The following is a 27,719-nucleotide window of genomic DNA, read 5'->3' on the forward strand; positions in this document are numbered from 1 at the left end:
CTGGGCCGGGTCCGCTGGCGTGATCGCAGCACAGCGGCCGCCTTATTATTAGTTCGGTGTTTCGATTAGTGTATCAGTCACTGCTTGCGTGCATGTTATAAGTAGTTTTGTGATCTCTGGGGGACATCTGTGGGTTTGTTCCAAACCTTTCCAGTAGATACCCCCTCCGTTTTTCTGTAGTAGTGCACTGTTAGAACGAGAGTCTGATTGTAGCGCTACCTGGCTCCCTATTCATCATCACTGTCAGTGCTCTTTTAAACACTGGGAGATCTCACTGAGCTTTATTTTTCTTTACTTAACTTTGGAGCAGATGATGGTGGAGCTACTCCAGTGCAAGACGAACGAGATTCAGGATCTGATGTTGAAGATGAAGGAAATGAGCAGCATTCTGGATCTGAGAATGGAAGTGTAGGGCACCATTCAGAGGTACTACTGGAACTTTTATCTAGATAAAGATTACTCTTCTATAAATTGATTTTTTTCTTCTTTTTTAAGAGGCATTTTCTCTTAACTGAGACTTAAGTGTTTATTCAGTTGTTCTTGAGGGTCCCATCTGGCAAAACTACTTCCAGAAAGAAATGTGTCAGATAATCTCTTGACGAATACGTAGGATAGGGTCTTTTTTATTTTTCTTCTTAATTGTTATAATAGCATCCACTGTTTTGTACTAGAAAAAGTTTAATATTGTTATACTCAATTGCAAGAAGATAAACTTTTTGGGTTTGAAATTCTAAGCAATGGATTATGAGGAATTTTACCTCAAATTCTGCACAGTAATATAAAACCACACATTATGGAGGCATAGATTTCCTTACCAAACAATAAATGCTCTCCCATCTTCCATCTTTCCTCTCAGATGTGAGTGTTGACTCTCAAGTCTATTTTGTGCTATGTTTTTCATCTTGTCATTCACAAAGGAGCAGGTCTCCATGTGGAGCAGGAGCGGGTTAAGATTCCTAAATGGGATCTGGTCTTCCTCTGAAGAGGTTCTTGCTTTGAGAAGCCTACACCGTGAAAAGGGTGGTAATTCTTTGATCCAGGGTTGTATTTGGGGGAGAGTCACTTAACTTGTGGATTGACTATTTTGGTTGAAAAGAGATTCTGGTAAAAGTGAAGGTTCCCTTTGGATTTCCAGGACAGTTTTGGAGTTAATCTTAATTTTTAGGAATTTTTTGTGACTTGAAATAGAATTACATCAGGTCTTACTAGGAAGGAATAATTTTGGCCTGTGAACTCATGTCTTCTGCCAGCAAAGTTATGTGATGGAGAACTTTTTAATACTCATAAAAACTGTAATCAAAGCCTTTTCATTCTGTTCTGCATATTTTGTTGCATTTTATATAAAGATCAGGATTCAATCTGACTGGGTTTTTAGTGGTTATACATTTTAAAAATTGCTTAAAATTCATGATGTGGTATACTGTAGCAGGCTGATGTGTCAGAAGGCTCAACTGCTGTGGTATAACTTGCAATCTTTTTTTTTTTTTTTTTTTTCCCCTCCTCCACCCCTTTATTGAATTCATACTTCCCTCAGAGTTAGAAAGTAGATGAAGATTTTATATTTGTATAAAGTGAAAGTTCTTCCCATGTATTTGAATTTAAGTGTAAAGCAGATTTGGAATTTATTTTTTTTAAAAGGTGTTGATATTTACAATGGAAGAAATTGATTTGGTGCGAGGCAGCATCTCTTACTGTGACAATCAGGATTTCAGTGTGGGAGAAAATATGTGTTTCAGCATGGGAGAAATAACTGTCTTTCAAAGGGATTTAGTACTTCTGTTTTAATGAAAAAAAATGGTGATGAGTGTATGGAGAGTCATGTTGCTGCTACAATAATATTAAGCTTTTTCTGCTGTGTATGACAACTTGGTCATTTGTTCTTACCCTTCTGTACTCCGGTGGGATTTTAATTTTACTTACTGTGGCAAAGTAGTTGGAAATCTGGCCTAAAGAACAGGTAGTTGACTATTACTTACATCTTCAGCATGTCTTTTTCAGATTTAAATAACCAGAAAGTACTAGGACCTATTATCATTGTTAACTGATCCTCTTCATGTGCCTGCATTATTAAGGGCTTTGTTCTGTGATGGCTGTTGAATATTCCTCTGTAGATAAAATACTTCAGGAAGTCCATTAAAAAAAAAAAAACCTCTTCCCCAAAAAAAGAACTAAAACACCTTTCTGTCCAATAGTGAATGTGAACCTTCAAGCCTTAGTGCTTTATTTGATTTAGTTCAAATCGTAAACACTTGAGTATTTTGTTTTGTTATGAAGTCTTACATTCTTAGTTTTTCCCTATATCAAATTCAAAATGCAATAGTGTGGAGCAGCTGTCTCTGAAAGGAGTAACTTTCAGTGATTTATCATATTATTTACCCTAAATATTCTCTCATCCTCTTATTTCCTTCATCTTCAGAAATATGTGGGAGGAATGACACTCAAAGGTAATAAAACCTTTGAGACAGCCTAATCAGTTAAGTCTATTTAATTACTATTTCGTCTCTAATTTAGAACTCAGATGTAAAGAACTGAAGTTTTAAACTTTCAAACTTTTTTTTCAGGTTCTTAACTTTAAAGAAAAGGGGAATCCTGAGGAATTACTTATGTAGGTCTCAGGTATGTGGGTTTTTATTTTCCACAATTCTTTTCTGGCTTTCCTTCCCCCAATCCCACTTTATCTATAAATGTTCTCCTTGATGTCCTTACCAATTCTGCTTTACACAAATAGAATTAGATAACACATAGTTTTAGTACAGTAATGAATATGAAATCATGTTTACAGTGTTTGTACAAGTCAGGCTTATATGGAAATCTTTAATGACTTAGATTCTTACACTTTCACCAAGTCGCTCATGTCTTCATGAATTAAGTTATGGTTTGACTGTGACTGTTAACAAACATATACAAATATCTTACATTTCTGAAAAGAGATAAACTTGCTGATCTGACTACGATGGTTATGTATGCCTTAGTTTAACAGTTGTCATTCATGAGATTGTAGTGGATGGGTCAATTTTGTTGAACTTACTAAATTATCAAAGTAGTACCCCTTAAAAGTGGCTGCATGTTGATCCAATAAACTACTTGCTAACTGAAATTTTTATGTAGAAGGATAACACTGTAAATTTTATTTTTATGTATTCCTTATTTTATACTGTACTAAAGCCTCATGTTATAGAATTCTTTCAGTTAAAAAAAAATAAGGACATCTCAATTAAAATGTTTATAGATAAAGAGGAGGAAGAAAAGAAAGCAAAGGAATTAGAGAAAAATGCAGTAGCAATTACCTGAGACCTACTTGTTTTTGAGGATGTCTGATCTTTTAAGTATTAAGTATTTGGAAAAGGAAAAATAGAAAACTCCAAAGTTACATACTTGATTTCTTTGAAAACATCTTTTTAGAGAAGAACTAGTAAAAAAAAAAGGAGGGGGAGGGGTGAAGGGGAGACTATCCTACAGAGTTTAGTCATCTTACTCTAAAGTTGTATGCACTTTTTATATCAAGTATATTCCAAAACATTCACAGATTCATTAGTTGTATTCAGAAGACCTTTGCACTGATGGCTATGGACAGGGCCTGTCTGTTCTGTGTAGGCTGTGAGCGAGTCAGCTCTGTCTCAGCTCTGCTTTAGAAGATGCTCAGTTATGTTAATGTGCCGAGTCTGAGGTAGTGTGTGTCATCTCTCTGCTGGGCTTACTGGCTTGACTAATATAACCGTGTGCTTTTTTGGGTTAGCTCTGGCTGAGTTTTCCAAACTCAGGACTAGAGTGGATGATGCCTGTCTTCCCAATCTGTGTAGGAGCACCTGTATTATCTAAGTGGTTCTTCTGTAGGTGATTATATCACAGTAGAGTTCAGCTGCTGTAACCACTGGGATTCTGTGGTGCAGAGCACTGTATAATCACAGTGTGAGCTAATTAGGATGCATGTCTGCTCTCCCTCCCCAAACATCATCGTTCTCAAGAGTGATTGTCAGTTTGCAGTAACAGATTATAGATTCAATATATTGTAAAGTGCTTCAGTAATAATGCTGTATAATTGTAATGACTTTTTACCAGGTATTTTGCATAGGAAGTTCCTTGTAATTTAGTAATATATTCTGAAGAGGTGCATATATAACCTGCAGCCACACTTCTGACCTTAGAAATGTTTAAGAATCATTATGGATTCCATTAGTTGTTCACCAAAGACTTTCTGGACTGGCAGTCTGGAAGGTGATGAGCCTATTAGTTTGAACAGGAGTATTTGTATTGTTTTCCTTGGTTTTGCGTAGCAAAATCCCTTATTACTGCTGACATAATTATCAGTACCTATTCAGCATTAGCCGTATGAAATCAAGAGAGGACAGACAAACCCACCAAAAATTATATGGTAGGAAAATAAGGCTTAAAGAATTTCTACTATTACAAACATCAATTTCAGTGTAGACCTCTGCATTTCAGTACTTCTTAATGACCTTACCTGTAACACTGATGTAAAACCTGTGTTTCCTGTTACGTTTGCAGCAGCAGTTTTCTTTAATCTTAAATAATACAGTCAGAGGAAATACATCACATACACATGTTGTTAGTTTATGTGGGAGATACTGCACAGGAGAGGGCAATCGAATTAATTTTTTTTTGTAAGAAAAAAAAGAATGAAATCCCATAACAAGCTGAGAGCAGTTGAGTGTGTGTATGGTCTTCCTCAGCTGTGCATCCTCAGTTCTGTAACTTCTTAATCTTTGTATTTAATTCTTTAAAATTCCAAATTCAGGTTTTAACAGAACCATGTTTCCTTTCTGTAAGGAGAAATGAGAAATACTGAATAATGCCTCCAGGATGATTGAAAAGACTAGCATCGCTGTAGAGACAGGGACAAGCAGTAGAGAGAAGACTACTCACTCAGATTGTCACAGCAGCTGTTTTGTAGCTAGCATTAAGTAACATGGAAATAGTGAAGTTGTATTTGAAGGGCATGTTTTAAAATGATATAGTCCTGATTTTTTTTCCATTGTGCAGTAACTTTCTGTTAGTGATTCTGCGGTAATTTAGAAGTTGTTATTTAATCGAGTGCTAGCCAAGGGAAAAAATGTGTAAGGTCCAAAATCTTAAAAGCAATGTTATTTACCACTTAGTATAATTTTGGAGGGAGTAGTTCCTGAAAGCAATTAAAATTAATGTTATTTAAAATTCCTTCTTAATCATACTTTTTAAAGATTAATAGTATTGTTTGTTGTAGGTGTAGGATAGATACACCTTCATTATTTTGTATGGCTCTGAATGTGGGAGTAGAATGACTATAGAAAATAAAAATGGATAGAAAGTTTGTCTTTCCAAGGAAATTAAATTGCTGACAAAAAAGATTTGGAAGCTCCAGGACGTATAGGTCTTAAAGTACCTCCTAGGACAATAAATGGTTTGCAAATATGCTAGTGGAAGGAGTCTACAGCTGAGACAAAATCACCCCTGAGAAAAGCCTGGCTGAAGAGTGGAGTTGAGTATGTAGCAAAGAAGTTCCTTTTACAGTATTGTTCTTTTCAGTCGAAAATGGGATTATTGTGACAGTGACTGAGAGAGGTGTACTGAGTTAATGAAATGAGCGTTCAAGAATCTAATTTTGTTTTCTCAGATAAATGCAATTGAGAGTTTTTTTTCCCAAGAAGAAACTAGATGTTGTAGGAAAGATAAAAGAAGATGTTGTCAGTAATGATATTGACAGGTGGCTTGTGAAAGGTTTTTCCAAAAATGGAGCGTGTGGCTCAGTCTGTCTTGCCTTGTAGAAAAAGACATAAAAGATTGTGTTTCAATTCTAAAGTTTTAAGAAGATCGGTGTATTTGTACATAGGTTATCTCAGATGTCTGGATAGGCATGGGAGCTATCAGCTTAAGGGAGAGAAGCATTGAATCTGTTCTTATGTTCTTACACATTGAAACACAAAACTTGTTAACAGTAATACTCTGAAAGGTCTGACTAAAACTTTATTGCTGTTTTTGGTAGGCTTTTGGTCTTGACGTGTTCTTAAATAAGTTTCCTTGGCAAAGAAGGAAGGGGCACAAGCTCTCGTGAGCTTCACTTGGAAAGTAATGCATGTGCAGTTTCAGTAAAATGTATTTCATACAAAAAACATCTGTTTGAGATCTTAAGAAAAAGAAAATGACAAGTGTGAGATACTGTTTCTTGCCTTATTACTGGGGATTTGGACTAAACCACTTTGAAGGCCTGACTTTTTAAAATAAAAGCATTAAGCATTTACCCTCAAGGAACTGGATCCTTCTTAGACACGATTATTTGAGCGTGTTTTAAATTCTGTTACCATTTCCAAAATACGATTGAGCTGCAGGGTGGACAGAGTTCCACTGATCTCTTAATATTTTTCTTGATCTGAAGTATTTGATATTCCTTTGATGCAAATTGGCTAATAATTATTTCTGTATAGAAAGTATTTCAGTTTGCAGTACCTTAGGTAATCAAATTGGAGGAAGGACAAGCAAAAATTCAGAACATTTTTTGTTGACTTTTTAAGGTTTTTTTGCTTAGTTGCCTGAGATTATTTTTCTCTTTCAGAATGAACACAGTGACGGAGAAGATGATGGGCAAATGGGAGAGCCTCATATGACAGACTCTGAAAATGAAGATATCCCAAGGCAAAAAGACAGTGACTCAGATAATGAGGAGCCTCCAAATCACAGTGTAAGTGATTCAGACAATGAAGCAGCTCATGGAGGGAAAGACAGTGATTCTGATACTGAGGACCGTCCAAATCGGCATTTAAGTGACTCTGAAAATGAAGATGCCTTAAATCATCGAGCGAGTGACTCTGAAAATGGAGAACCTCACAGGGATCACAGTAGTGATTTTGAAAATGAGGAATCACACAAGCAGCCGGCCAGTGACTCAGAGAGTGAGGAGCTCCACAAGCAGCCGGCCAGTGACTCAGAGAGCGAGGAGCTCCACAAGCAGCCGGCCAGCGACTCGGAGAGTGAGGAACTCCGCAAACAGCCGGCTAGCGACTCAGAGAGTGAGGATGTTTCCAGACACAAACAAGAAATAGAGTCTGAGGATAGTGATGGGGAGGACAGGAAGGAGGAGGTGCAGAATGACTCTCATCATTCAGATAATGAACATATAAGGGAAGGATTTCAAGGCTCTGACAGTGAAGAGGAAGCTCCTAAGAGACGAAAAATATCAGACAGTGATGAAGAAGAGAAAGAGGAAGAGAAGACAGTGAAGAGGAAAACAGCTATCCTTTCTGACAGTGAGGATGACAATGAGAACACACGTAAGGAACTGTAGTGTGAAAACAAAAATGTGATGTGACAAGCAGTAGTGTTAGAGTTAAATCATTGTTTTTATGTGAAGAAAGCATCTAAGATAAATATGAAACCATAAACCAAATTGTTTTTAGAGCACAACTGCATTTGTAGAGGCTATTGTTCTAACTGCATTTCTGTGTGAATGTATATCTAATACTTTTGAGTAATAAGTAGGTCTAATAGAAGTGAAAGAGAAGACTGCAGTGATCTTGCTTTATACTGGCATCTGTTGTGTTGATTATTCCTGTTAGTCATTTCTCTACTTTGTTGTTATTTCTCTAGTCTTTTTTTTCTCGTTTCTTTTTTTCCCCCATATACTGGGGGTGAGAGTTGGTTTTGAAATTACAAGTTTTTACGGATAGATGTGGTGTATGGAAACTTCAGTTACTGATTGAATAAAGCAGATTTTAGAATGGATATGTTTTTTAAGAAATGACAATGATCTTGTGTAGGAAGGCTAGTCAGCTTCCCTCTTGTCCAAATTGCACTTGGGAGAGTATTTTTTTGAGAGTACCAGTTGTCGCCTCTGTTACTAGGACGTGTAGTAATGTTCCTTTCTGTTGGCAGCTGCAAAAAAAGTACGAATCCTTTCTGATGTCGAAGAATCAGATAGCGATGCTACTTCAGAGAAATCTGACAAAAGGAAGAAAAATATTGTATCGGATAGTGAGGAAGAAGAAGAAGAAAGAAAAGAGAATGCTGGGAAGAAAAAAGAAGAGAAAGATCTGTTTGGCAGTGACAGTGAATCTGGAAATGAACAAGAGTAAGTGCTTCTGGGAATATGAATTCCTTCAGGGTTGCAGATAGTGAAACTGATCGTGAATCGAGAATGGATGAATCCCAACCAGAGAATGATTGTCCACCTTCATTGGTGGTGTGAAGAGGAAGGTCAGTAGTAGGTGGCAGAATGAAAGGTGGATCTCCACACAGTCATTGGAAATTTTGCAGAAAACGCACTTCTCATTGTTGCAGTCTAAATAGATAAATGTTACTGTTACCTTCACAGGAACCTGATTGCAGATATATTTGGAGAATCTGGTGATGAGGAAGAAGAGGAATTTACAGTAAGTGTTATTGTGGATGTCTCTTGTTCACTTGCTAGACCTAATCTTCACAGGAAGGTACTTCAGAATGACTATTAGGGTTTGGACTCATGTTCAAGGATATGCTGTATCAGGAGGGAAGCTTTGTATCTGCTGAACTCACTGAGATGGTCTTTGGGTTAAATGACATTTATAGCTCTTCTGTTGGGAGAGTTATTGGTGTGAAAGTCACAGGTGGAATTAGGAAGCCTTTGTTCCTCTTTCTTCTAGATCCTCTGCAGACTTACCTAAAGCTTTTCGAGTATCAGTGTCAGGTGCCTGAGTAGATGCTCAATCTTAAGCCATACACTGATTTGCACTGTCTTTACCCATCAGGGTTTTAACCAGGAAGATTTGGAGGAAGAGAAAGGTGATGCAGACATGAAGGAGACGGCAGATGAATCGGACTCTGATGATAACATCAAAAGAGGGAAGCAGTAAGTCAGTGTGTTATGTACTCCTTTGTTAATAGCAAATGCAAGATTTTAGTGAAAGGACTCTTCCAAAGACTGGCTAGACTTCTTAGTTTAGAAAGGCATGGGACAGTTTCTACAGAAAGTGTGTTCTCGTAAACTACGACAGAAGGTCCTCTCTCAGCTTGTACGGTTTAGTCACTTGGCAGCCCATAGCAGATAACCTATGCTGCTGCTTCAGAGAATGCTATTTCCTGGTTCACATCAAAATCTGAGTGAAATTAGTATCTAATCAAACAAGCATCTAACTACTTTTAGCAGTTCAGCATTGGAGTCACAGGTATGTTTCTCTGCTGGTGTAAGGGCTAAGGTATGGCAAGACTTGCCATTGGCATGTCTCTTGTTTCCTTTCTATCTGCTCCAGTAGTGTCAGAGTAGTGTATTGCAGGTACAGGAAAGCTAAATCTTTGTCAGCTTCAGTGACAGCTTTAGCACATTTTACATTTTTACAGCCCTGGGTATTACATGTGTGCATGTTGTTAGCTATTTCAGCAAGGTCTTGCAGACTTCTGAGGGCATCTCAGAGCCATTGATGCCCTTTGCTAGTTTCCCAGTTTGTATACTGAGGATAACTAATTATCTTACAGGGACATTGAGACATAATGCTTGTAGATTTATTGGAGAATTTTTGAAAGGTTACGCTACAGAAATATAAAATTACTTCCTACAAAGACAGTAAGATCCAGTCCTCTTCTGACCATTAGCAAACTCTCTTCTTGCATTTCAGTATGGACTTCATGTCAGATTTTGACATGATGCTGCAACGAAAGAAGAGTATGAGTGGCAAGCGTAGACGAAACCGTGATGGTGGAACTTTTATTAGTGATGCAGATGATGTGGTCAGTGCTATGATTGTGAAGATGAATGAAGCTGCTGAGGTGAGTTTTCTAGGCTCCAAAGACACCTTAAAATCCAGTTCCATTCTATGAGAATATCTTGTGATCAGTAAAACGCAGAAATCTGGCTGGTACTCAGGAGGAATAATCTGTACGCTACAGAAAGCCTCCAATATCTAAATAACAGTTTAAATGTTATTTTGCTATTCTGAATTAAAACATTTCTTCTGTTGAAATTTGGTGGAAGTATTTATTCATTTTAAAGATTAAAATTAGTTAACTTGCTAAACTTGGATCAGCTGAGATCAACTGTCCTATAAAAAGGGATGTATACGTGTTCTATAAACTACATGAATAAGTATATCAAACACTGAGAAAGGGACTATGTTTTAATTTCATTATACAATTACTAGCATGTGTAGTACTTCGGTATTTGTTCCTGAGAAGAACCCTTTTCTAAACTGTTTGAATGACAGTGCTGTGGTAAGTGATGGTAGAGCAACAGAATTATGGGAAGTTCTGCCTTGGCAGACTGCCTTTTTCAAGGAGTCATGTTTAATATGTTACTGTGCAAGGTTTATTGGGGTCTTGCCTTTTGTCGGGTATCTTTTGTTGTAGTTGTCATTTTGTTGGGAGTAGCAATCAAATTAACGAACAGCACTGCACTCATTAAAACTGATTGGGGGGAATATACAGAACTTTAGAAAGAGGAATCTTACAAATAACAACAACAAAAAAATCTTCTTGAGAATAAGATAAGAAGGATAATGTGTTCGGGGAGGAAGGGGAGAGCGAGATAGCGATCTGGGAGACAAATGAGACTTTCTTGGTCTTGACAAGAAAGTCTTTCTTGGGCAAGATGATAGCCAAATGTTTCAAATGAAGCCATAAAGTTTGAAATGCTGGAGAGAAGGAAGAGCTGAGCTCCAGTATTGTGGTGTCTTTGGTTCTCTAGCATGTGCCTGTCAAACCATTCTGGGGCATGAAGAGGGGAAGGAGGGCATTAGAACAATCTCCTCCCTTGCAATAAAAAACCATTGTGCAGGAATAGCCTTCAGTGGATTAAGATGAGTGAAAGGAATTACCACAGCAGGACATAGATCTGTTGATTGTAATGGGTCTTTTTGGTATGGGACCCCAAGTACTGAACAGATAGTGACATTATGGCCTTGGATGATAGTCACTTTGAAACCCAGACTTTGTTTTAGCATGTGATGCACATTTGTGTGCTCTTATGTTACTTGCACCATGCTTCATCCTGAACTTCTAGGTTACCAGTTACATTCTTAGCTGAAGTGAATATACATTTTCTCACTTCCCATTGTTTTGGTTAGCTATTTTTCTGTTGTTCAGGTGAGATTTTACTAACAAAGTTTCTAGGTTATGTGTGCGTAGCTAGCATGGAGGACTCTGGATACCTCCAGTTTATTGCAATCAACCTAAATCATGAAGTAGAAAAAAATGTAATTTTAGGGGGGGATCTCCTAATGTGATGCTTTTAAGGAAAATGTTGACTAAGGTGGGGACCCTTTTTTAAGAGAAGTTGTCATATAATGTGTTTTGGGGCTCTAGAAAGATGGAGCAGGGTACAAAGTTAGTGTGATCCTGCCAAAGTTGCACTTCTCATTTAATAGACTAATCTTTTTCCTCTAAATGTAAAGGATGAGAGTTGCTGATTCTTCTTTTGATTAACTTGCACTGATTCTTCAACTCCTTACAGGAGGATCGACAGCTGAATACACAAAAGAAACCAGCACTAAAGAAATTAACTTTGCTACCAACTGTAGTTATGCATCTTAAAAAGTAAGTTGTCATTCTCCCAGTTAATTATCATCTTGGGCAATATTGGGAATTTGGTAGATTTTCATGGAGTGACATTACAGTTGCACTGAGTATGCAGTGAAACACTTTTTTTCTTCCAAGTAAATGCTGGAGCTAGGTGGCCTCAAAAACCTAAAATTCTACGTAATTTTACTTGTTAATTTAACAGGAAACAAGCTCATATGCACTATTGTGCTGAAGGAACATCACATCTTAAGATTTTGATGTATTATATGACTTTGTGGCTTCTCTTTACTTTAAACTTTCTAGGCAGGACCTCAAAGAAACTTTCATTGATAGTGGTGTTATGTCTGCCATCAAAGAGTGGCTTTCTCCTCTTCCAGACCGAAGTCTGCCAGCACTAAAGATACGAGAGGAGCTTCTGAAGATCCTGCAAGAGGTTTGAAACTGACTTTCAACCATACTTTATTCGTGGCTTCTCCATGGCTTTACAGTCGTGTGCTTTAGGGAAATGTTTGGTGATAAATGTACTGCAGCTGCTACCGATGGACTGTGCAGTGAAATACACAAGGAAGCAAACTGCAAAATAGATGTGTTTGTTTAAAAGTTGCATCATTTTAATGAGTCTTACGTTGTAGACATGCTGTCTAGCTGAACAAAATTTGGCTAGGGAACTTCAGGCACTTAATTGTTGTTATGAATATTTTGCCCATGTTCACAACAAAGTGAATAGCTCTGCTAGCAGCAGGCCACAAGACATTTCTGAGAGTCTCAGGTGAACTACAGACATGAAGTTCTCTACCCTTTCTCAGGGAGTTATGTGCTATGGCATTTCTAGATTCTTGATAAATCTCAACTGCTTAGTCACTTATCTTCCCTCGTTCTCAGTGGCTCATACATTGTGATTGGTCACTTTAATTTGTCTTTGCTGCATTCAAAAAACAAGCGTGGCATAGTCTTGATAGTGAAGTAGAAGTGAAATTTTTCTTGCAGCACCACTAGCTGGTTTTATTTGACTGAAGCTCTAGAAATATTTCTCCTTGCTAAGAATTTGCAAGAGTTCTGCCTGAATTTAGGTTATTTGGCCCTGCCTGCCTGTTTCAGGTTTATGCACAGAGTTTAGTGAAGAGTCATTTGCTATGTATCCCTGAGTTTTTCTCTCTCGTGGTCCCTTCTCTTTTCCGGTCTATTAAAGTGTGCAGTGCACTAGAAAGCCTGTCATACTCAGTGTAGACTTTTAGCGTTTGTAGCTAAGCTGATCACTTGAATGCTTTTGCCACGTAAGTTTTTATCTTTATAAAACAAATGCTTTGAAGGCAGTAACTCAATTCTTGGGTAATATAAGCAAACGAGTATTTGGAGTAAATAGTTCTGGAAACTTACTTAATTTTGTGTATAAAAACCAAGAATGTTAAGGCTAATTTCTAGGTTTTGGTGTTTGATACTTTAACCAATTCCTAGTGAGACAATGAAAAATGCTAATTTTTTCAAGCTTATTGTGAAGGTGGATTTTGGTCTTTTTGCAAAGTTCAATGACACCATTAATGTTCAGACATAATTTCTTGCTATTTTCTGACTTTTCCTTTACCCTGCAGCTGCCCAGTGTGAGCCAAGAGACCCTGAAGCACAGTGGCATTGGACGAGCTGTGATGTACCTCTACAAACACCCCAAAGAGTCGAGACCTAACAAGGATATGGCAGGGAAGCTAATCAGTATGTAAACCTCCCTTTGCCTTGCATCAGTGAGATTTCACTGATAATTTAATTTCTGCATCAGTCTTTCTGTTGCATGTTTTTTGCTATCATCTGTAGTAGAATTAATTCTGCATTGTAGGAATCTCACTAATCTGTTTCATCACTTTGTTTCTAGAGCTCTTAACAAATGCTGTTACATTAACTTCTGCATGCACCTTTTCCTCTTTCTTTCATTCTTGTTCTAAACTGGAGGATGGCATTTATTTTGCCCAGATTCTCTCTTGGCTAGTTATCCAGATCTCACGTACTACAAAGGCAGGAAGGTACTGCCAGAAGACTGTTTATTCCATGGACTTCAGAGAGATCTTGGATGACTGAAAGTTTACTTCTTAAACAGCTGTAGTCCATGTGTAGTGCATTCCTGTATGACTGCAAACTGATTATAAACTTGTTATGTTCTTTAGGAACTACTTTGCATATTTCTAAAATAGCATTTACTGTGGCATGCAGGAGCTCCTGACACTAAGTATTCTAAGAGCTCAGAGAGATTCTAAAAGAGCAGGCAACAGCAAGAGACTTCATGGATGAAAGCTCTTTCTTACTGTCCACAAGGCTGGATTTCCCTGAAATATTAAGGGCTCAAAAATCACTTGTTTGGTTGAAAGGAAGCATAAATACTTGCCATAAACTTTGAAAGCTGTATTTGGTCACCACAGTGGTTTGGAGATAAATTTCAAAGGCCTAGCATTTGTTAACCAATTTTATTCTTTTTTTAATAGATGAATGGTCTCGACCCATCTTTGGCCTTACCTCAAACTACAAGGGCATGACAAGAGAAGAGAGGGAACAGAGAGATTTGGAACAGATGCCTCAGCGAAGGAGATTGAGCAGGTAGGAGTAGCAGGCAGAAACATGAAATCCTTCTTTCTAAGACTCCATCAAGAAAAAGTGGTGTGTAAATATTAAGGGAAATAAAAGGATAGTAAGTTATGACCTCTCTCTTTTCTTTTACCACACTTGACTGTCTTTTAAAATTACTATCTTTCTCTGTGTATAGATGCCTATATAAAATTTTATTTTTCTTGCAGCTCTGGTGGTCAGACTCCCCGCAGGGACCTGGAGAAAGTGTTAACTGGAGAGGAAAAGTAGGTTGGATTTTTTTTTTTAAATTTTGATTAGAAAAAAGTGTTTCAGTGGTACTGACAATACACAATTTCTTTTGAGGTTTTAGAGGCAATGGTTATGCAGCGTGTTTCAGAGGTGTAACACGCTATATTGCTTGTACTTCTTTCTGTGTAAGATTTGTCTCTAACAGTCACATCTTTTTTTTTCTGCAGGGCTCTTAGACCCGGAGACCCCGGGTTCTGTGCCCGTGCGAGGGTGCCAATGCCCTCCAACAAGGACTATGTGGTCAGGCCAAAGTGGAATGTGGAGATGGAGTCCTCCAGGGTAAGCACTGCGGTGTGGGGATAGCTTAGCTTCTCCTAGTGACTCTGTACCTAAGCTGTCTCTGATTAAGCCTGGGAATCTCTCACCTTATTGCTGTGGTTACTGTACAAAACAGTAGTTCTTTTAAGTGCCTCTTCTAATTTGAGCAGACAGTAAGTTCTGCTATCAAGTGGGCTGTTTTAAGCTCATCAAATACTTTCACTCAGGTATTGTTGCTTCTCTAACCAAAAAGAGATTTCCATATTAACTATTCTAGAGTTTCTCTCTAGGGTGAGAATTTGATGTAAGGAAAAATTTCTTTACTGAAAGAGTGGTGAAACATTGGAACAGGCTGCCCAGGGAAGTGGTGGAGTCCCCATCCCTGGAGGTATTTAAAAGACGAGTAGATGAGGCGCTTAGGGACATGGTTTAGTGGGCATGGTGGTGTTGGGTTGACGGTTGGACTCGATGATCTTAGAGGTCTTTTCCAACCTCAATGATTCTATGATTCTATGATTACAGGCCTCTTATTTTAGAGCATTTTGAACTAAAGCTGCAATTCAATAAGTGTGTCACTGATATTTTTATACCTCTCCCAGTTTTTGTATCATGTTCTTTGATAATATTCCAGTTTGGGAAAACTTTGAGGTTTTGGTAAACATTAACAGCTGCAGTAGAGGCCTTTGCCTTGCCTTATTTGGTTCATCCATCTACCACGTACAGTTTAATTTAAAAGCGGAGTACGTGGTAGAACACATGTAAATGGAAGAAGTAATAATTACTGTGCTTTCTGCTGTTATCTCTCCTTCTGTGCATTAATTGAGATATTGTTTCTAGCCCGGGACTATTAAGAGAGGTATTAGTCGCTTGGAAAAACACAAGAGACGGTTTGCTGAACAGAAACGACTCAGCAAAGTGCATCGGGCCATCAAGTTCAGCATTGAAGGCAACAGGATGCCCCTGTAGCCATGACACTCCGCCTTCCCCAAGTTTGAGAGGTATCCCTCAAGGGAGGTGTGAACAGTGCATGTGCTTCAGCTGTTGGCAGTTTGCACATACAGGAAAGGAGTGGGTACACCCTAACTTAAACTTGGAAAACTCTCCTCGTATTGTCTTATGTCTGTACTGTGACCTAAAAGGTAACTTGTACAGGAAAAAATAGGCTGTAGCACCTAACATTTGCCATGATACCTGCCTCGACAGTGACAGGTGTTAAATGAAAATACCTGTTCTCAAAAATAGCTTTGCACCACCTGTGGTTTTGAATGCTGTTCTGACATAATTAGGTTCTCCAGGTTTACCTAAACTGACACACAGGAATTCTTAGCCCTTAGTATGGGACCTTGTGTCACTGTATATCAACATCTGTGGCTGACATTTTACTGGTCCAAAGTAAGGTATTTTTCACACGTACTCCTTCAAGGAAGTTGAGTGATGTGAGACTTAGGGACGGTTGACAGGAGGCAGACAATGAGACCTCTGCAGCCCAGGGGGAGAAGAATCCCCTGCTGTGAATGCGGGGTGGAGGGAGATCAATCAAAGACATGCATCAGTGTGGGAATTGTTTTGACAATTTCTAGTCTGCGTTTCAGTTCTGTGAGCAGGGCTGCTACAAACTAATAGTGACAGGAAGAGGCTAGCACAAATGGTAGGTAACTGTTGAGTTTAAGCTTCATATTTATTTGTTTAAAAAAAAAATATTTTTTTAAAAATCACTGTGAAATTCCAGATATAATTTCAATGAATAGCAAACAGTTTTATGAATAAAGTTTATTTAAAGTCAGTGTGTCAGGAGCGCCTTCCTCAGTGATGGGAATAAGAGGTTCTGTTTCTAATAGATGTTGTTTTGTCAGATACTAAGTAGCATGTTCTGGATATCTCTGTTTCTCCCAAACTTAAAGGGTGTGAAGTTTCCATCATTTACTGTTTCTGTTGTCTAGTTAGGGGAAATTGCTTTCTAGGAAGCAATGGCTATGGATTGGAAGGTCCTTGCTGTTTGTCTTCGGTGGCGTTTCTTTACAGAATCACTGTATTTAATCTGTGCAAAATAACTGCTGCGTCATCTCAGTTTTTCATTTGCAGTTAAAATACAGAGATGAAATGCAATAACTCTTCTAATAACTGGTATGGTCAGCTTAGGCATTTCTTTTGCTTCCCCCTACACCGCCTTTTTCCCAATAATCTCTTGCTTTATAAGTACTAATCAGTGACCTTTAAAATAAATTGCGGTTTGGAATTGATGTGTCAACTCAATCCACCTCAATTACTGTGTATTTGTATCTAAAAATCTTGCCCCCACAGGAAGGCTGTACGTATGACACTGTAGTGCAGTGTATTTCTGACACTAAACTCCAGCCAATATAGATAGAAAACTCTTCCAAACTGTATATTCAGCCAGCATGTGAACAACTAACATGGTTATTAATCCCTGTAATGTGAAAGCTTTGCTGTGTGATGTTTGAGCGTGACTACCTCCATATATGTGATGCATATATTGGGGGAGCCATTTTATCCACTTTGCGGGGAGAGAATGCGTGCACACCTGCACACACACACACACAACCAGTTGGAACCAGTGGCTTCATCAGCTCCCTTTTGCAGGTTTAACCTTGCATGCATCGCTTTTCTTGAACCTCTGGGACGTCTGCTTTTTTTCAGTGGTAATTATTAGTTTTATTTTTTAAGTTCCAGGGGACCTCTAAGAAAGGGGTGAGTCGACTGGACAAACAGATGCGGAAATTCACAGATATCAGGAAAAAAAGCAGATCGGCCCATGCAGTGAAAATCAGCATTGAGGGCAATAAGATGCCATTGTGACCCTTCAGAGAATACCCCATGATCTCTGCTGTAAGACAATACACCCATAGACTCTTTGGAGACCTTTAAATTTTTTAACAACTTGTTTGGGTTTTTTTAGTGAATCTTTAAATTGTTGGTTCAGGTTCTGGTATAAAATATTGTCTGAGGACTGTGAATATGGGGACTTCTTTCTCCTGATTGTATTTAAACTTGCTCTATTGTGTCCTTTGTACAGATCACGTATTTGTTGTATTGCAACACTTTAGACAATAAAACATCTTCTGTTTTTTCGGGGGGCTGTCTGTTGATTGCTGAATGTATGTGCAGACCACCTGGTATGTGGAAAAGCTGCCAATTGTTAATTTTCTGTTTACCATTGTCCGTTTCCTCTTTATTCGGTGCTTTATTAATCGGTTGTTCTGTCTTTGGAGATCTACATGTATTGGTTTTGATTAGAAATATTGACTGTCTTCCACTCAAAGGATTTCATTTTTCATGAAAGCATGATGTAAAGTTCAAGAGACCACCAGAACAACCACTAAAAATTCCAGCAGCTTCCAGCTAAAATGCTTGACGTAAGAGAGACAGCAGTATTTCACTACTATTGATCCTCCATGTGAACAGCAAAGCCTTATGGTGACTGCTATTGGAGAACAAAGGGCTGCAGCTGAAGGGCGTTTCTGTGACATGTGATAGCATAGAGTATTTTTTAAGTAAGCCAGACTTTGGAATCAAGGTTAGTGAGACTGCTCAAGAAGACTGAGTATCAGATTGCTGGACACTTCTATTTTTGGGTGCTTTATGCAGCACTTAGATTGGCTGTGTGGAGCCTTTGCTGATACTTGCTTGGTACTGCTGTGACTTCATTTTGTAGAGTTGAAAGCCATGTAAATTTTTTTCTGTTGTTTTGCTTTGGTATTTGGGTAGCTCAAATGCGTGTTGCTCTGTAGCCCACTCGTGACTTCTGAAAGGTTTATTTTGCCAGTGGTAAGGAGAAGGTTCCTGTCTCTGCATTAGGAGGATAATATTGCTATTTCTTTGTCCCTGGTGCTACAGAGCAACATCTTGTACCTCTGCTTCTTTACCTCTACCTCTGAAAATGTTTGTGCCTGCTGAGCTTACCTACAAGAAGAGGACTCTTCTCCTTGCATGGATAACTGGCAGTTGGGATTTCACTAAGAAAGTCGCCTTTTGTTCCAGAGGAGCACAGCCCATTTGCTGTAATGTGTGTTCTGTAATTCTGTGAATTCTTTGAGGTAGGGATCTTGTTGGCTGACTTAGAGGTGCTTAAGTACCTCTGGTGTCTGCTGGCACTGATAATGGAGAGAATGTAAGTACGTGGATGGTCACGTTTTAAATATGCTCCTGTGAGACTGAAGCGGACTGACGATAAAAAAAAGCTGTATGCTGGGACATGAAGCAAAAACTGAAGGAGGATGCCTGCGCTGGATGGAGCCTACCAAAGGAATTCTGCTTGTAAGACCACTTCACCTACTCTTGCCAGGTATGCTTATGATACAGTAACCGACCTCAGGTGTGTTTTTAGCATGTGAGAGTTTCAAGGGTTTGGGTTTTTTTTTCCCATTTTTAATTAAGCATTTATTGAAAGACAGGGAATTCCTTACTGCTATATTAGTAGGTGCAACTATGTAAAAAGCGAACAGTGTAGCTATTCTTACCCGTGTTCCATTTGGCCCTGAAGGTCTATGGGGTCCCCCCCCCAACTTTTTTTGTAGTTCTGGTACTGCAGTCATGGGAGACTGTGGGCTATTTTTAAATCCTAAGAGGTGGTTCCTTAAAGTGAAGTACTGACCCTAGTGGTCTTGTGCAGTCCTAACACAGTTTCTTGCCATCAAAATTAATCGTAGTAGCTCAGCATCACGTGTTCTCTGAGGCAAACAAAAAGGTTGTGTTTCTTGTGGAATGGTAATAATGGACTTTTATAAGGCTTTGAACAAAGCTGAGGAAGAGAACCCCTCGTCAGTATGACTGGTTTTGTTTTTTAAATTAAAACTTAATTGTAAGAAAGGTCACAAAATCAAAATGTCTTTTGACGTGGGTCACAAAGACCACCTATTAATTGCAGCAGAAGGAAGCAGCAGCAGAGAAAGGTGATTCTACAGTGACAGCAATGTAGGTATTCAAAGGAGATAATTAGTTGGGGGATATTACTCTGGCCCACAGGTATTTTATTTCACCTGTGATTTTGGTGTGGAGCACTTAAACTTTTAAGTATGTGAAGCTGCTTATGATGTGTGGGGAAATCAACTTCTTAGAGGGATTGATCGTGTGTACCTAGCCATCTTTTATTTTAGGATGATAGAAAATTTGTTTCTTGCTGTGGTTGTGTGGGGTTTTTTTGTTTGGTGTGTTTACCCGCCCCTAGTATTTCATGTCTGAATTTCTGGTTTTCATCAAATACTGGGAGGTAAATTGTGTACATGAGGGGGTAGGGGGTGTCTTCAGAATAAAGAAAAGGGGTTTTGTTCTTAGAAAAAGTGAAAAAGGGACAGTTCTGTTACTTGCTACTTTTGCAGCTGTTTTGTAGTTCCACTTCTGTAGCACTCTGCCCAGAGCAGGGGTGGGGGTGGGAGCATGTAGCCCATCTTCATGCCTTTCCTCACCAGCTGCTGGGGCAGAGCTGCACCGTAAGTAGGACTGCCCCCTGAGGGTGCAGGGGGCAGAAGTGTTTCCTCACACTCCCCCCAGCCCCACCCCCCCAGTAATAATTTATTTCTTTCAGAATTCTACCATACAATCCTTTTATGTTTCTGCAGCTGGGTGGAGTCCCTCTCAGATGGTTTATCCAGTGCAGTTTGTAAATACATGATTCCATACAGACATTGTTTTTGTATCAGAAAACATTTGTATTTTAGTAAACTGAATGGTACTTGAGGTAACAGTTCTACTCAGTGACAAAACTTCACAGATCCCTAACTGCTGTGTTCAGCACAGTGTTTTATAACTAGAGGACAGACAATGCTACCAGAAATGCACTTCCTTTTCTAAGCAAGTAATTCACACAGGGAGACTTTGCCTGTTTTTGTGATACGCATGTAGGCTTGAGAAATGGAAAGCTTTTTCTTTCTCTAAACAAAACCCCCGATAGGAATTTACATTAAGAAAAGTTGTTTCCTGTGTTATTTGCAGAACAGTTCTTTATTATACACAAGTATTTTATCAATAATACTTGAATGAACAATTTAACCATTTATGGTAAACAGACTTAAAAGTTTCTTTGAAGATGATCTTGATTTTATACCATTAAGGACAGGAACTGCATAGTGTCTTAGATGGAAACACACTGTAATAATAGAATAGTCCCTGTTTTTAAAGATGGTATTAAGAAAAGTTAATGGAAAAGTTTTCCGAATCTGCTACACTTTCAACAATCTCTTTAATCCACGGGATGTAATTGGATACTCTCGTATATAGCCCGTATTTTCCTTTTTCAGCACAGCCCTCACCCCAGCTTACAATCCCCAGGAGAAACCAAGTGTTACGGTAAGACACTGTGAAAGGGCCACCACTGTCCCCTTTGCAGGCGTCTGCAACTTCAGTGTCATAACCTGCGCAGAACATGTTATCAGTAATGAGTCTGTCTGTTGACTGCTGACAGGTCTCCATGTTTACAATGGGCAGCCGGACTTTCATGAGGAAGCGCAGAGTCGAACCTCTGTCATGTGTGGCACCCCATCCACTTACCAACCCTATTCTTCCTTCTTCAGATAGCAGGGTGGCAAGGTTAGGGCTTGGAAGGCAGATGGGAATTGCGTACTCATTAAAAATAACGTCACTGCTCAAGTACAACAAGGCAATGTCACTGTTGTAGTCATTTGAATCATAATGTGGATGTGTCCAGCTCCGTTCCACATCAATCTTCTGTTCTTTGAATTCTCGTTGATATTTGTCAAAGTCTCCTGTAGTCATGACAAGTTACAATGTTAAGCAAACCGTCAATGGCCTGTACGGTATTGTCATGGGGGAGCAGGAAGGATAGTGAATTAATGCTTTGACCTTTCATCCCAAGAATGCACAGACCAAAACAAATTGTGCTCCGTAACAATAATTTCTTACATCTTTGCAGATGTGATCCTGCAAATCAAGCTTACTCATTTGCCCTTTAAGGGCAAAATACAGCTGTTGACTGGATCAATAGATACTTAAAGAGATTATGGCTTCTGGAGTAGGGATTTTATCATAAATACTGTCAATGCTTTTAGTAAGCACTGTATTTTGAGCAGTTTGTCTAGGCTTCCATGGGACTTTGTGTTTCCCCCCTCAGGAACATTGAGATGCAGCCGTGGATAAGGCTGAAGAGTTGTTTCCTGTCAGTTGTCCAGTGCTGTATTCTGTTTGCTCCTCTTGCATGTCTCTTCTGGAGATTTCAAGCACAAGATTGTGTTTATTGCAGCATTCCTGCTGCAAGGGGTTCAAATTCCTGCTATTGTAACCGGTGCTGCAGCACATTACAAGGGAGAGGGGTTTTCTGCTCTGTGGCAATTACAGGCAATGAGAAGCAGGCAGGGCAGCAGGAAACTAATCGTAAGGCTGATTAAAAAAACTGACTTGAGAGCAGAACATCACCTACAGGAATCCTTCTTCCTTCTGAGGTGTACCCTGAGATGTGCTCAGTCTCCATGTACAATGAGTTTGCCAAAATGGGTGACAGAAAAAGACGGATCTGTGCCTTATGCTCCCAGGTGGTTCTCCATGAAAACAAAAGGGACCAGCTGGAGCCCCTTTGCACTTAACTGTTGCCAAGAAAATGAAGTGTTCTGTCAATCCGAGTCAGGTTGGATGTGTCTGCCTGTTTCTCAACCATACCTTTACTGTGGTCCATACAATGTACGGTGCATTTTAAGAGATGACCCCTGCGTTTATACAACAGACACATTGTACTCACCTACGGTAACGTGGTGTGGTCTGACGAGATCAAGGCAGTGAGCAGCAGTGACCACCCAGCGACTGCTTATTAAACTCCCTCCACAGAAGCCAATATCTTTACTATTCCAGATCAAAACCTGTATGAAAGATGAGGAAGAACATGTCACCAGGGCTGTGTTAGGTATGTATGCACACTGTCAGTCTCTCTGGTCAGCTGCAGTCTCTGTATCTTGAAAATAACACTTCTGGCAACAATGACTACAGCGCACCAAGCAAAGATGATGATGATAAAACTAATAAAATAAAATGATTGCGCATCTGTGACAATGGAGCAGAATATTACGATGACCTAAGCTTGACAAAAAATCAAATAGGATTAGAGCTATGGTGTCTGGCATTCTTCTGAGGAAACGAGTATGAGTGTGATTTTTTTTTTTTTTTTTTTTTAGAGACTTGTATTTTTCCTTTCATTGGTAATCAAATTTGGAATGATCTACAGAGTAGAAAATTTTGAGAAGTAAACATGATGCTCAGTGGTAGAATTATAAGCTCTGTTAATGCCTCAGCATCTCTTCAATTATAAAGAAGTGGTTTGTTGTCTACATGAACAAGGGATAGAAAAGAGTTTTTCACTTTCCACTTTCTCAAGTGAAAGTGCAAGTAAGAGTGGAGATTCAAAGAGACTTGTATTTTTTCTTTTATTGGGCTTCAAATTTTTTTGGGGTGGGGAGAACAGTAACACAAGGTGTATTTCATTGGTACACAAGTTAAAAAGAAAAGAGCAGTGGTTTGTTGTCTACATGAACAAGGGATAGAAAAGAGTTTTTCACTTTCCCCATTGTCAAGTGAAAGTGCAAGTAAGAGTGGAGATTCAAAGAGACTTGTATTTTTCCTTTCATTGGTAATCAAATTTGGAATGATCTACAGAGTAGAAAATTGAGAAGTAGAAACATGATGCTCAGTGGTAGAATTATAAGCTCTGTTAATGCCTCAGCATCTCTTCAATTAAAGTCCTCCCGAACTTTTTATTTCCTATGTTAAACTGAAGGAAAAAGCTTAAATTTTGGTACTCTGCAGTCTCAGTGAAGTTAATAATCAAGTAGTGGAAAATGGTGTGACACAGTCTAGCCTCCTACCTTGGTCTAGTTCCTGGGGTAATGTCATGTTTTACGTAAACCATTTTACTTAATTCTATGTACTATTGATACTTTTAATTCTGTTCAGTAGCGCTAGAACAAAACATTGAAAAGTAGCAAAGAAAAATTACCTGAGAATTCTGTCTTAGGTTGTGAAGGGTTTGCAAAACCCTTTTATCTATATATATTTTTAAAATACAAGATTCAATTATGAATTGCCCGATGTAATGAAACTTCAAAACTTCCTTGATGGTAACACTTTATTTCAAGAAGAAACGCATAGGTTTCATGCATTCAGACTGTATTCCCTTCTCACAACCCAAAATCAGGTCTCGCTTGATCAAAAGGAAAGCAGCTGGTGTTCCTCCTAGAAGTGTGTAAGGTGGCAGAAACCCATACAGTTTACTAGTAGTGACATTTCAGCTTGCAAAAGAGCACAGTGACTGCCTGGCCCACACAGGTTCAGCCTACTATTTTTCCACCTGTAAAATACCTCCTCATGTGTGGAATGGGAAAATCTTTTTGTGTGACAGCAATAAAATAGACTGACAGTAACCTGAGGTTTTTTTTTAAATCAGTCTGTTAACTTTCTATGCACAAGCCCATAAACAGTAATAGTACACTGATGAAACAGAGACAATATAAATGAGTGAAAATTAGTAACAAATAAGGATGCGCGCGCACACACACACAAAAAAAAGCCCAAAACCAGGATTAAAAAAATAAGACAGTGGAAATAAAACAAACACTTCAGGGAGGTCCCTACTTCCCATGTGCCGCTTGCCTTCACATTTGAGCCCTCTCAGTTTTATCGTCCTTACCCTAACAAGTATGAAAAGCTCAACATTCTAATGAATAATATCATCTGGTCATAGTTTTGTGAAAAATATCACCAGCCATTCCAAAAGGAGTCAGAAGCACAGCTTTTCACCAAGAACATCTAGAAATAAAGAACCTGAATAACAAAGCAGGAGAAGATCTGATTGATGTAGTTAAGAGAGAAAGTATTAAGCTGAGATCACAAAAGCGCATATAGCTAGGATGGGGGAGTGATAAATAAGGCAACTAAGACGTAGCAACAAAAAGGCCTGCAGAAGTTTGAGAAATACATGTGGTTGGATTGCTCTTGCCCTGAAAAAAACTTTATGATGGCTTGATGAGCTCTGCTCCAGATGGAACCAGTGATGACAAGGTAAGAAAGCATTCAGGTGCGGTATTTATGGCCAGACTGAAAGAAAAAGTATTACCTGCCAGGGGCAATGTCCACGATGACACAAAGTTCCTCCTGTTATCCTGGAGTCATTGTGCTCTGAAGTAGAGCTGACCTTGATCTGGACGAACTGAGGCCTGTCTGAAACATTTCCCCAGTCACTGCTCCGATTAAGCCCATCACGCACGGTTTGAATGGCCCCTGTTTGGTTTTGCCCAGCAGCATTTTCCACCATTTCTTTCTGCCTGGCAGCAGGTGCTGTGGTCTCGTTCTGCCACGCAGAGTCCTGGGTGAGCTCACTCCATGGAGCCGGGCCTCTCCCGGGCTTGCCAGGCCTGGCGGTCCCCACCACTGCCTCATTGTGCTCAGGGGCACCCGCCTCCTGCCCAGCAGCACCATCCCCCAGCGGCTTCTGGGTAAGAGAGTCCACCAGTGTCTTGTTCCAGCTGGAAGCACCTCCTGCCACCTCAGTTTGTCCAGCGTCACCCTCCATGCGCATGCTCTGCCCAAAGGCATCCTTTAAGGTCTCGTTTTCCCCTACAGCACTTTGTTCCAGCTCCGTTTGCCTAACTGTGCCCTCCATGCTCTCATTCCACTTGGCTGCATCATCCCCGTGCTCACGCAGGCCTCTCAGGAGCATTTTCTGCCCCAGTTGCTCTTTCTCCAGAGCCTGCCTGGCTTTAATCAGGCCACATGGAAATGGTGCTGGAGGGAGGAAAGACAGAAATAGAGATTTGAGTTTAGGGTGCATAGTGTCGTGTCAAACTCCAACACAAAAGCAGCACTTTTCCTGTCCAAGAATGGGATTCAACCCTCCTGTAAGAGCCCAGGAACAATTCTGGCATCTTGATGTCAAGCTCCGCTTTTGCCACCCTCTCCCGCCATCATCTGACCAAGGTGTGTAGAGCTAATTACCAAGAAACACAGCACACGGCTGTGCCTTTTCTGAACCACAGGCATCAGCCACGGCTGGTACTCCAGGAGCAGTCTGCCGAGGGCAGGGCTCTCTTCAGGACAGAATCCAAACCCAGTGCTCCCCTTGTGACAGGACGCCTTAACGCAAAGTTTTAAAGACCCTTGTCATGTTCCCTCGCCTCCTAACACTGTGGTTTAGCTTCATAACTGAGTTGAGTTGATCTAAGTCCATGCTGCTGTTAGAAGGAACAGGCCCACCCCAGACTGTACCGCTGCTCCTTTACCCAGTACGTGCTCACAGGGGCACTGGATTAGAGACACCTGATTGAGAAGAACCTTAAAATTTAAAATAAATAGAATATTGTAAATAAGACAGATCTTTTCCATATGCTAAGTGCAAGCTGCAGTAGCTATAGCATGTGTAGTTCTTCTGCAGCTAGAGAAGAGGAAGAGACCGTGCCTGCAGATCAGCTCTTTACCTGAAGTAATTCCAAGCTGACCATGCTTTACCTGCTTGCACGCATCTCTTCCCGTCCTCATGCAGGGTGTAATCCTTTGCGCAGGAACATACCACATGAAAGGCGCTGCTGCTGTCCCTGCAGTACTGCCAGCACCCACCGTTCTTATACCAGCATTCAAACTTTTCTGCGATGGAAACACACAGGCATTCACTTGGTTATTACTACGCATGGACCCCTGAGCAGCGCACAGCTTCTAGCACTATTATTATATAAAAGTAGGAAAAAAATCTGCTAAAATCTCGCAGGGAAACAGAAGGAACTACCTCTTACAGTTCCAGAAAACCACGCCAATTTGTAGCAAAACCACACTGATTTGTAGCAAACACATTGCCTTATGTCTATTGCTGTCCGCCTGTTTCTACCATTTTCCTGTTTGCCAGCTTTGTCTTGAGGCCACAGCTGGGCTCCAGGCCTTTCTGCCTGTAGAGCAGGGGCAAGAAACTGCCTGGAAGAGCAAATGCTTCTAAATGCATCCATTTTTGATCCGTCTGCACATCTTACCTTTTATATCATGACAGATTTAAAGTACTAGGCATTTTGGTGGGGGCCAAGTCTGTGAGAAATTGACTGAGTTTTTTTATACATTGTTACATTAAAAAAAAAAAATCACTTTTAATTGCTTCACTGTAAAAAGAAAAGGTCGACAAAAGCACTTGGGGGAAAAAAAAATTTACTTATGATTCATAGTTTCCATGTCAGTTTGGCTTTTGCTGTAATTTCATGCCTCAGTCATTTGCAAACTGGATACAGTATTTCAGAGGACTAAAAATCTGATAAGAGATAGACAGCTTTTCTGCTTCATTTTTCATCATTTGTATATTACAACATAAATACTATTTTTTTTTTGGTTTACGCTAAACTTTGGCTAATCTGTTTGATGCATTTACTCAATAAAATTAAAAAGAGAATAGGGCCTCACGATGAACTATCTCCAGTGCAGGCGTCTATGGCAGGAGTTGTTATCCCTCTAAAGTGATAAGAAGAGGTAATTCCCTACCCTTTCTTGGGGGAAGATGGGAGATGGCCACGTGCCTTCCTCAGGGCTTGCACAGAGGAGTGCAAGAGCCCAGAACTGCAGCTGCTGTGTGACAGGAGGTGGTGCTACGCTCTTCTGCACAGCACAGCTACAAGTAGCTACAGCTGCTGTCACAATGTGATTCCCTTCCTAGGGTGGCGGTGCCCCAACAGGTCATGCAAGAAAACACTGTTCTAATGTATGAATCTTAAACAACCGACCAGTTCTGTATCAGACAGGTAAAGTCACTACTGATAACCTCGGTGAGAAGCCTGTGCAAAGGTTCAGCTCAAGTATCCAGGGAGCAAATTCCAGCCTTAATCCTTCCTTCACAATGAATGTCAATGTGTCTGTTCCCATACTCACCTTTTTCACAGGTGTCTCCTCCAAATTTTGGGGGGCAGATGCAAAAGTAATTGTAGTGTCTTATTTTGCAGACTCCACCATTGTTACAGGGATTTGTACTACATGGATTTAAACCTAAGAAGAAGAAACAAGGCATAGTGTAATTCCAGGAATTAGGAGAAGCCTGGCTTTAAACAGCCACATAGAATCATAGAATCATAGAATCATTGAGGTTGGAAAAGACCTCTAAGATCATCGAGTCCAACCGTCGACCCAACACCACCATGCCCACTAAACCA

General features: G+C 39.7%; 2 protein-coding genes across 2 annotated transcripts in view; one reads left to right on the forward strand and one right to left on the reverse strand.

Moving 5' to 3' along the window:
• Nucleotides 1-17,684, forward strand: part of IWS1 (IWS1, SUPT6H interacting protein) — an 18,682-nt gene extending 998 nt beyond the window's left edge. Inside the window, exons 2-15 of the mRNA XM_009284298.2 lie at nucleotides 311-426; nucleotides 6,548-7,262; nucleotides 7,864-8,059; nucleotides 8,303-8,360; nucleotides 8,715-8,815; nucleotides 9,579-9,729; nucleotides 11,408-11,490; nucleotides 11,779-11,908; nucleotides 13,065-13,182; nucleotides 13,944-14,055; nucleotides 14,253-14,309; nucleotides 14,502-14,613; nucleotides 15,430-15,590; nucleotides 17,278-17,684. Coding sequence (XP_009282573.2) covers nucleotides 311-426; nucleotides 6,548-7,262; nucleotides 7,864-8,059; nucleotides 8,303-8,360; nucleotides 8,715-8,815; nucleotides 9,579-9,729; nucleotides 11,408-11,490; nucleotides 11,779-11,908; nucleotides 13,065-13,182; nucleotides 13,944-14,055; nucleotides 14,253-14,309; nucleotides 14,502-14,613; nucleotides 15,430-15,558 — 2,078 coding nt within the window. The 3' untranslated portion in view covers nucleotides 15,559-15,590; nucleotides 17,278-17,684. The remainder of the gene's footprint in view (nucleotides 1-310; nucleotides 427-6,547; nucleotides 7,263-7,863; nucleotides 8,060-8,302; nucleotides 8,361-8,714; nucleotides 8,816-9,578; nucleotides 9,730-11,407; nucleotides 11,491-11,778; nucleotides 11,909-13,064; nucleotides 13,183-13,943; nucleotides 14,056-14,252; nucleotides 14,310-14,501; nucleotides 14,614-15,429; nucleotides 15,591-17,277) is intronic.
• A 2,928-nt stretch (nucleotides 17,685-20,612) lies between these two features.
• The window catches only part of LOC103903186 (coagulation factor IX), an 11,080-nt gene continuing 3,973 nt past the window's right edge, over nucleotides 20,613-27,719 (reverse strand). Inside the window, exons 4-8 of the mRNA XM_019473402.1 lie at nucleotides 27,442-27,555; nucleotides 26,050-26,184; nucleotides 24,662-25,329; nucleotides 22,298-22,415; nucleotides 20,613-21,311 (exon numbers count right to left, since the gene is read on the reverse strand). Of these exons, the coding sequence (XP_019328947.1) occupies nucleotides 20,734-21,311; nucleotides 22,298-22,415; nucleotides 24,662-25,329; nucleotides 26,050-26,184; nucleotides 27,442-27,555 (1,613 nt within the window). The 3' untranslated portion in view covers nucleotides 20,613-20,733. The remainder of the gene's footprint in view (nucleotides 21,312-22,297; nucleotides 22,416-24,661; nucleotides 25,330-26,049; nucleotides 26,185-27,441; nucleotides 27,556-27,719) is intronic.

The sequence above is a fragment of the Aptenodytes forsteri genome, unplaced genomic scaffold, assembly GCF_000699145.1.
Source record: "Aptenodytes forsteri isolate BGI_AS27 unplaced genomic scaffold, ASM69914v1 Scaffold278, whole genome shotgun sequence".
NCBI classification, from domain to species: domain Eukaryota; kingdom Metazoa; phylum Chordata; class Aves; order Sphenisciformes; family Spheniscidae; genus Aptenodytes; species Aptenodytes forsteri.